At 45.7% G+C, this 10,062-nt stretch overlaps 1 protein-coding gene across 1 annotated transcript; it reads right to left on the reverse strand.

The window, feature by feature from the left end:
- Positions 1 to 8,129: 8,129 nt before the first annotated feature.
- LOC100217220 (UDP-glycosyltransferase 72B1) lies at positions 8,130 to 9,817 on the reverse strand. The gene has a single exon (NM_001143576.1). It carries the CDS (start codon positions 9,767 to 9,769, stop codon positions 8,315 to 8,317), a length of 1,455 nt encoding a protein of 484 aa, NP_001137048.1. The 5' UTR covers positions 9,770 to 9,817; the 3' UTR covers positions 8,130 to 8,314.
- Positions 9,818 to 10,062: the final 245 nt, after the last annotated feature.

Here is a 10,062-nt window from a genome sequence, read left to right on the forward strand (position 1 = left end):
TCCCGAGTACCTCTCTGTAAGGACCTGTTCGCTGGATGACCACCCGGGAAAATAGTACAACCTTGAGGGTGGAATGGAATGCTCTTAGCTAATTAATTGGATGAATCTGGGGGTGTAGTTTGCTTCGCAATTGTGCCATCAATGGGGGCAAGGGCTTAGTGCTTGCTCAGCTAAGGGTGGGTGACGAGGTTCATTTGGTTTGGTTTTGTTAGTCACCCATCTTAGGGAGGAGTATCGTGTTTGTACAACTGGCAAAACCTAACGGGCAACTACACACTAGGGGGTTCTTTGTAAAGGCTACATAGTGAATCCTTGACCATTCACCTCAGTAGTGAAGATCGGGTCTTGCAAACCCAGGTGGAAAGGAATCACGACATGTGGGTAAAGTGTGCACCTCTGCAGAGTGTTAGAAACTGGTATATCAGCCGTGCTCACGGTTATGAGAAGCGAGCTCCTTTGATAAGAGTTACTCTGGATACTTTCATGATGATGCTTAACGGTGGTGATTATATTTATGGTTCTTGGTATTTCCTCTTGGAGGGAGTACTAAGTGGGTAATAACTTGGGAGTATTGCTAAAACTTGGCTCTCTACTAGTAATAAATACTGACCAACTAAAAGCAACTGCTTTAACCTTAACTCCACATACAACTAGTCCACTGTAGCCAAACGGGACATTTGTTGAGTATGTCGATGTGTACTCACTCTTGCTTGAAAACACCAAAACCCTAGGTTGTCCCCATTGCAACCAGTGCTCGAGAGAAGATGAAGGCAACGTGGAGGACTTTTAGGACTTCGACGAGTTCTAGATTAGATTAGTGGCAAACCCCCAGTCAACTACCTGTGAAGGGCTTACCGTACTACGTTTCATATTTGCACTTTGATTATGACTTAAGTTAATGACTCTGTGGATGTCTTGGACATCGTGATGCAATAAAGTACTTATTTTCGCTATTATTTTGAGCAATGTGTGATGATGTCCAACTCTGTAATCGTTGTGTACGTGAATTTCTGATCCTAGCACGTACATGGTTCTCTTTTGGGTTTCCTTCGAAAACCAGGTGTGACATAAGTGGTATCAAAGCCTTGCTGACTGTAGACCCACTAACCTAGACTAGAATGGTCACTTTAAGGACTATAGACCCTTATTCTCACCTTGACCCTTGGTGTTACTTCAAAAGTTGGTCATCTCGACCAATTCTATGTTATACTACTACATATATACTCACCTTACAAAATTTTTATCTTATTCTGCTTATGGTTTACTTGGTGCTCATATAGTTCTATTCTCACTCTTGTGCTTACAACATCTTTTGTAGATGGCCCATCTTAGATGCACTGCACGTAAGTTGGTGATCCCTTTCCTGCCCTCTCACCTTGCGGAGCGTCCACTGTGACGCACGATGACTAGATAGTCGAGTCACCTAGAGATATTGCATCGCCGCCTACACGAGGAGTAGGAATGTCGATGCTAGGAGCAGGAGCAACATGATTCTTCCCCCTCACCTCAGCAGGAGGTGGAGTTTAGGAGGCAGTCCTCCTCTTTGCCTCAGCTAGAGGTGCCCCTGCACCACCACAGGGCACCCCAGCTGCCGGAGGAGACCCCAATGGAGACGATGACAGTGGCAGTTTGAGCCACAACATGGAGTCTTCCGAGGAGCAGGAGCCAGAAGGATGGGTCACCCGACCTATCACTCGTGACACCGCTCACGGTTGTCATTTCTACGACGCTCTCGACACCTTGTTGTGTCGGCCTTTCGACCGACACACTTGGTCCATCGAGAACCGCTATGTAGTCTACCAGCACAGTCGCAGGTTATACCCGGACCAATAGGAGGCTACCTTCCTAGTGCGTCATCCGGATGATGATCTCCGGGATGCAGAGGCCTATTTAGAGCATTATTCTATCACTGAGCGGGACACTGCCGAGACAACCATGTAGGATGTTGCACGTCATGCACTTTCGTAGTAAAACCAACCGCTCAGGCGCATTATTATGCCATGTCGTGTCAAGTAACTATTTTGAGACAAGACAACATACAAACCAAGTGGGCACACCCATTGGGTGTACAGGTCGAATTTTTCGGGATTTTCAAAAGCAACCTGATCCATGAGATATCCACATAAGCTACAAAATGACAAACTCAAGATTGGTCAAACTAGAGTCGACTGGACCTCTATCGGTTGAGCCTAGTCAGCGGTCTCACTAAAACCCTGACCAGGCACAATCTAGCAGGACCTCCATTGGCTGGGTTCCAGTCGGTCAGGTAGTCACACACGGATTCAAGGGCAAATCCAAGCGCGAATCAAATGTGTGCTAGGATCAAGTCTCACACATATGATGACTCATGGTACAGAAGAATGTCACATATTTATTATAAAATAGAGGTTCTATACAAAGCAGTTAAATAATTACATCATATGACGACAACGATCCCACAACCTTAGTTGACTAGGAGACAATGGCCTAGACCTCTCACGAATTCATCGTGGTATCCTTCATGCTCTTCATATTGATGGTACCTGTCCTTGACCTAGGGGTATGAGTACAACAAGGGTGAGCTCACATACATTCATCGCTCAACAAGTTGTGGGGAATAATGTGCATGAGCTCACTTACGGTGGGGGCTCATGTAAAGTGTAAGGCTTACCAAAGAAGATGGTTAAAGCTGAGCATTGCTTTTAAAGTTGGTCAAAGTTTTATTAGCATTTACTAAGTATAAGTAGATACCATCCCAATTAAATAATTGATCACAATTAATAATAAAACCCACAATGCAATGCAAATGGCAGATTAAGTTTAATTCCATAAGTTACTCATGTGAGGGTCCGAGCCACTCTTGACCGTAAGCACGACTGATATACCAGTTTTACACTGTGCAGAGGTTGCGCCATTTACCCACAAGTCGTGTATCCCAGCTAGCCATGGTTTGCAAGGCCTTTAGACACTTCTGAGGTGAATGACTAGGGATCCACTATGAGGCCTTTACAAAGTTCCACTAGATTCAGAAAACCCGCTACGATTTCGTGAGAAGATGATATAGGAATCCCTCATCCGAAAAGCCATCGCAGCATGATCGACCCGAGAACCTCCCTACACCGACAACTCCTCTATCGCCCTTGCCCCTTTTGGGTTAGGTAGTTGTGGCGGAACCGTCCGAATTATTCCAGCTTAAGTGCCCAAGTCGCTCCCTTAAAGGCAGCAACACACTTAAACCGAAATAACCCGTCAGTCCCTCGGATCTAGTCCGATAAAGCCACTTATCCAGGATCGAATACCACTAGCTCACTCGAAGGTGAGGCACAGAGAAATACAATAAAGCATAATACCATAAATTAAGAAAGTATCATTAGTGATTACATTATCGGAGTTTCAGAAATAATAACCATAAATTTTAATGCAGCGGAAATAACTAACGAAGAAAACCGAGTAACATGGTGAAGCCTGGCCACGCTACTCCTCCTGGTCCTCTCCTGCGGAAGCAGTAACCCACTCGACCATCTAACCTAGTGGCAAGGATGAAGGCCAAGTCACACCATTAACCAAATCAAGGAGTACCTGCAAAAATTATGCCACAAGCAAGGCTGAGTATACTAATACTCAACTAGACTTAACCGGTGTGAGGAGTCTACTCCTCTACCTCTAGGCATGCAGTTGTTTGGCTGAGGGGTTTGGTTTGCCAAAAGCACTAGCTGAGTATAAAGTCAAGTTTTAGCTTTTCAAGTTTTAGTAAGATCCTTTTTACTAGATGTGTAATTCTTTTGAATTTGAGTTGGATACAGAGGTATTAAACCGAATCGGATAAGAATTTATTAGAGGACAACACATTGGGGATTACGCTTTGAAATTTTCTCACGCCCTATTTTAGAAATAAATGTTTCTCTCAAACTTTTGATCGACTTTGGATTTTTAGTCGGAGAAGGCGAATCGTGACATTTTAAAAAGCACTATCGATTCGGGTTTTGAGTTCGGTTCGGACATAGAGATATTTGGCCGAGTCGGATAATAACTAATTAGATACCGACACAATAGAGCATTTTGTTTGAGAGTACGGACTCGGATTAATTTTTGGACATAGATCGAATCATCGAGAAATTTGATTCGGACACAGGTCGACTAGCAACTGTCGAGCGTTTGATTAAATGAGCTTTAGACGAGATTTACAAATCGAGATTGATTAATGAGATTGCATTCGTGTCGAGAAGTAAAAGTTTTTAACAAGTTCCAAATTTGGCCTTCTGTGAGACTGAATAACTCCGAATTCGGTGAAATGTGAATGAATCGTCTAGATAATCAGAGACATACGCGAGCGAGAAATAGAAATTTTCACTGAGCATCCGAGATTAGGATAATTGTCCCGTCATAACACGAAACAGACACATGGGGTGTCACAGTAGTCCTCCACTAGCTTTCCTAATTAGTCAGCCAGGGGCGTCCCATTCCACCCTTGTGGTAGCACTGTTTTCTCAGGTGGTCGCTCCATGTTCCAATTAACATAATAATCTTACCATGAACAATAAGTAAACCAATAATAATAATGTAACATGATCATAATTTAGTATAGCATTAATCCCAAAACCAGGTAGAGCAATAGCAAGTCTACCCAATAGTTCATTTGTTTGCAAGGTGTGGGGTAAACAAAACTAGGGTAACCTATTAGGTCCCATCAAATTAACCTGAGCATGCCACAGTGATTAACATGAACATTACTAGGTAAAGAAGAGTGATCAAGGACACAACTTGCCTATGACTTGAGATTCCAGGTACTTCACCAAGTTGGTCTTCGGATTCCTCGTGACCTCGTCTCTACTAGTAGCAATATATACAATCAAGCAAATAATGGATATGGTAACATTACACCAAAGCATAGAAACAAACTGCGTAAGAATATTCTACGCACTGCTACGAGATCATAGGTTCAAGAACCACTAAATTCGGAGTTACGATTGAAGAGATACGGTTCCCAGAAGGTCTAGTGACTAAACAATTAATACTATGTCCTATATTGACTTTATAAATCATGTGAGATATACATTAAAGATTAACTTTAATATAAGTCATACCTTAGTTAGAGATCATCTTATATTCAAATTATAATTATAAACATATTACTTTGATTGGTTAGATTAATCTACTATACATAAATAAATACCTAATTACAAAAGTATGTGATATGATAAAATTAGTGTTATACTGTATAGGTAATATTATTATTAATCTAACGCAATTTGAACGGGTCAATTCGGAATTAAAACAGAGAAGATATGATTTTTTTCGAAGTTTTAGGGAATTATTTATACTCTAAAAGTATTTTCTATATTCATTTTATGAATTCTTGGGAATTTTGGACTGCGGGTACTATTTCCTAAAAACATGGGGTGTGATTCACAAATTTCTGGGCCTATTTGACATGATCTTGGTGAAGGGAGGGACGACAGATTCATTTAAATAAAACTGAGGGTCTCTTTTGCATAACTATTCGATCAAAAGGGTATTGGTGGATCTCGGTCGCCAGATCGCTCATCAATGACCCGGATTAGATTTTACTCATAATGAACCGGTATGCGCTATTGGCCTTTACATCTGAGATCCACGGTCAAGATTTTTATGATGCTAGATCTCACTCCATTCACCCGATTAGATCGAACGGCATAGATTCCCCTGGCCAAACCGTTATCCTCCTTCTAATGGTTTCCCTTTCTCGCTCGGCTTCGTTCTCTCTGTACGACACTCGATGGCTTGGTGCTCAGGTCACGATGGGGGCGGGGCAGGGGTTCGATTTTATACCCAAAACTGGATTAAGTTCGAGCCAACGTGGATCGAGGGATGGGGCCTGAAATCCCTGCGGCGAACTCGGTGGGAGATGATGCTGACAACTATGACCCACAGGCCAGCGCCTGCGCGTATGCGAGAAAGAGACCGGATGCATGACCCGCCCGTCGGTGTCCCAAGGATGGGTTGGACGCGAGCGCGCGGTAAGTGGGCCAGCTGAGGGGGGGGTTGGTCTAGGAATAGGTCTGCCTTTTTTCCTCTTTTCTTTTATGTTTTATATTTTGAATTTGTTTTCTTATTTCAAGTTAGATTCAAATCTACACTTCACGAACTTCAAGCCAATACAAACAAAAATCCAGTATGTATTCAGAGTATTATTTTATTAATTATTTTATAGTTCTTTTGACTTGAATATAGGCTTGCATGCACATAAAAGAAAATAAATCACATTCTTAATAAAAATTTGAAAACCTTTCTTTTTTAGTGTTTCAGATTTATACTTAATTGTCAAAATTCAAACCTGATATTTGGCTAAATTAATAGTGTCCTCATTCCTAAATTTTAACCAAAATTTGAAAACCTTTCTTTTTCAGGGTTTCAGATTTATACTTCATTGTCAAAATTCAAACTTGATGTTTGGTCAAATTAATAGTGTCCTTATTCCTAAATTTTAACCAAATCAAATGCCTTATCTATTCCCATAAAAGCATATTGATATAAACCTTTATTTTAAGTTAAATCTTTAGAGGAAGCAAGGATAACTCTTTTATGGGAATTTGGCTTCTAATCTATCATTATAAAATATGGTTATCACCGCTTGGGAGAATTCTCACTAATCTTTAAAACCAAGATTTTATGGTGTTACACAGGTTCTGCCGGCATGACTTCAGTCGGGCGGATGTCAGTCGACCAGATTTTAGCCTGATGAATCTCGCTCAATACGGCAAACTAGAACCTTTCAAAAGCAAGATTTTGAAGACCTTTGAATTAATTGATGCTCAAATCAATTCAAAGCTCGGGGGGCTACAATGCACCCAATGGATACAAAGACGGATCAAATCCGCACTTAAAAGCAAGATTGTAAAGACCTTTGAGTTGATTGATGCTCGAATCAATTCAAAGCTCGAGGGCTACACCTATTGGGTGCACCTGGATACAAATATGGAACAAAGCTGCACTCAAAAGCTTATAAAAATCAAAGGGCACGATTCTTCCTTCGAGTCTCGAGCCAATTACTCTCAAAAGTTGGTTTGAGCATCGTGAGCTTATGGGGCATAGATATCCCCGGGGACCTCACGAACACTAAAACACATCATGGGCCACCTGACGGACCTCTCGATGGCTTGCCTAGCGAGACATGCCATTAGGCCACAACCCGGCCGGACGAGCTCGATCCAGGAAGACAAAGACCGGACGTCTGAGTTATGCGCAGATCGAAGCGCTGATATCTCGGGCGAACAGGTTGCGCACACCTAAAGGGCTAAACACTCGGTGTTACCTCGGCTGAGGAAGCGACTGAACTTCGGATAAGAAGGAATATATGCCACGTTAAAGGAGGATTTAGGTAGAGTAGATAGTGATCACAACTTGTAAAGGGATAACCCTCTGGTCACCTATATAAGGCCGAGGGGTAATACTATCTCTCATCGACCACATCCTAGCACCACCTCAAAGCTCATAGGCCCTCCTGTAGCAACCACATGCTACTAGATCGGCAGGAGAACTCATCCTCCACCACCCTAGCTCATTTGTAATCCGTATACCCCTAGTGCAATTCTAATATACAACATCAATAGGAAGTAAGGTGTTACACATTCTAGCGGTCTGAATCTGTATGAATCCTTGTGCAATCCGACGTGCTCCCGCATGTACCATCGAGTCGCAATCAACGATGACGTCCTGCTCAAAAGCATCTCGTGGGAAACTCCATGGTGCGCAGTCGGGTCATAAACACCGACAGAAATGCTGTAGAAGGTAGAGATATAGAGAGAGAAGTTGCTGACGTGGCATGAGGGGTAGGATATAGGGGGAGAAATATAGAGTGAACCGTTAAACTCAGTCTTAGTCAGGATAGCTAGCTGTCCACCAACCAAATAGTCTCATATTAGTTTTTCTAAATTGTCATTTAATTACTAAAACACAACGAGAGCTTTGTTGGAGTTCAAACTTCAAAGGAACTTTTGAAACTCAGCAACGGAAAACGAACTTGACTCTATTTCATACGGTGAAATCTTGTACAGTGTGGTTTTTTATTTTCTGTTTCTTATATGCGGTCATCCGGCGCTTTTGCAGGTGGAGAGGCCAATTTGTCCCTCGAGCATAGCATTTCTGGCCTTAAACGGGGATCATGAAACATTCAGCAAGAGAGTTGTCACTTAAAAAAACAAATCTTACACAAGGGAGAAGGGTCAACGTACTGATATGTAACTCGTTTGGACCTAAGAAAGATCTAAAGTTCTAAACATAGATTATGTTCTTAATAGGCACATTTTAAAAGTTTATGAAGCGGATCGACACGAACGTGAAGTTATATAAGTATTTTTTATATAACTTCACGCGGTGCAATGCAACGATGCACGAACGCCGCCAGGCATAGGTAGCTCGTGCCGCCGTCCACCACGGCTCTCGACGCAGCCTCGCGGACGTTCGCCGTTTTCACTGCCATCGCGTCGTCTCCCATAGCCTCCATCACCAGCGCTGCGATCTCCTCCGCTCTCACCAGCGCCTCTTCCCCCTCCCAGCTCCACTGCTCAGCCCACACACCGAGCCCGCAACGGACCACCACGCTGGCGTTCACTCGCTGGTCCGCGAACCTCGGCCACGCCAGCACTGGCACGCCGCTGCTCACTGCCTCCGTCACCGAGTTCCATCCGCAGTGGCTGACGAACAGCGCCACGGCCGGGTGCCTGAGCACCTCCTCTTGCTCGACCCACGACTTGGTCACCAGGCCACGGCCTTGCACGCGCCGCAGGAAGGCCTCGCCAAGCAGTTCGCTGAGCTCCCCAGCGTCATCCCTGTCCACGACAGCGCCCTTCACAACCCACAAGAAGCGGTGGCCACACGCTTCCAGTCCGGCGGCGAGCTCCTTGATCTGGTCCTTGGGGAGAGCCTTGCGGCTACCAAAGCTGACATACACCACAGGCCGCGGCGGCTGCTCGTCCAGCCACGCCCTATAGTTCCCCTGTTTTTGCGCTGCCTCCCCTGTCTCCCGGAGGTCGTTCACCGGCATAAGCGGCCCCACGGCGAACACGGGCGGCAGAACGGAGAGCACGAAGCGACCCTGTAGTGCCTCGACGGCCTCCGGCTCCATGGCGTGGAAGGCGTTGACCAGGAGGCCGTCGGCTGTCGCGAGCGCTCGGCCATTCGCGACGAACTGCCGGGTGAAGATGTTATCGGGATCATGCAGCGCCTGTGGGACGGACGAACTTGGGATGCGGTACACGCCGGGCACGTCAACGTCGCCAACGCCATGTCCGGCACCGACGTCGTCAAGGTAGGTGGGAAAGTAGGCTTTGAATGAGAGCATCGTGGCCGACGCGGTGAAGAAGACGAAGCACGGGACGTGGAGCTCCCTGGCTACGGGTATGGCCACGGAGGCCAGCGCCATGTCCACGACGAGAGCGGACGCGCCTGCGCCAGCGAGGAGCGGGCCGAGGAGCGAGGGCGCGCAGCGGCGCAGGGCCTCGTAGCGGAGGTAGAATGGATCGGCGCCAGGGAATTCGGACGACGCGTCGAAAGGGGCAAAGCGGAGGTCCAGCTGCCGGATGGCGGGGAACGCAGCGTAGAGCGCGGCGATGTGGCGGGACTCCGCGGACGAAACTGTGGGCAGCGCCGTCACGAGGGAGATGTCGCAACCGTGGCCGGCGGAAAGCGCGACCGCGAGGCGGGTGAACGGGACCAGGTGGCCCATGCCAGCGCTCGGGAAGAGGACGATGCGCGGGGAGCTTCGTGAGCCGTGGCTGGACCTGGAGGGCGATGATGGTGCCGGCGAGGACATGGTCGAACACCTGGGTTGTGTGGCCGAAGGGGTGGAGCTGGTACGTTGGTGTGGCTAGTAAAGTGTGATTAGTGTTGGTGACTGATGCGACTTTGCCAGTACTCCGTATACCACCAACCAACTTCTTTAGTATTTGGATTTTGGACAGATGCATGACTTCCAATGCAGTAGGGTTCTTCGGAATGCGTGGCAAATTTGATCTCTACAAACAAATTCGGTCACGCGCACAATAATTGAAGGGCAGCTATATTCTATATTCTATGTAGTGAACTGTTACCACGTTGGGCACGCGT

The sequence above is a fragment of the Zea mays genome, chromosome 9 (assembly GCF_902167145.1).
Source record: "Zea mays cultivar B73 chromosome 9, Zm-B73-REFERENCE-NAM-5.0, whole genome shotgun sequence".
Classification (NCBI taxonomy): Eukaryota; Viridiplantae; Streptophyta; class Magnoliopsida; order Poales; family Poaceae; genus Zea; species Zea mays.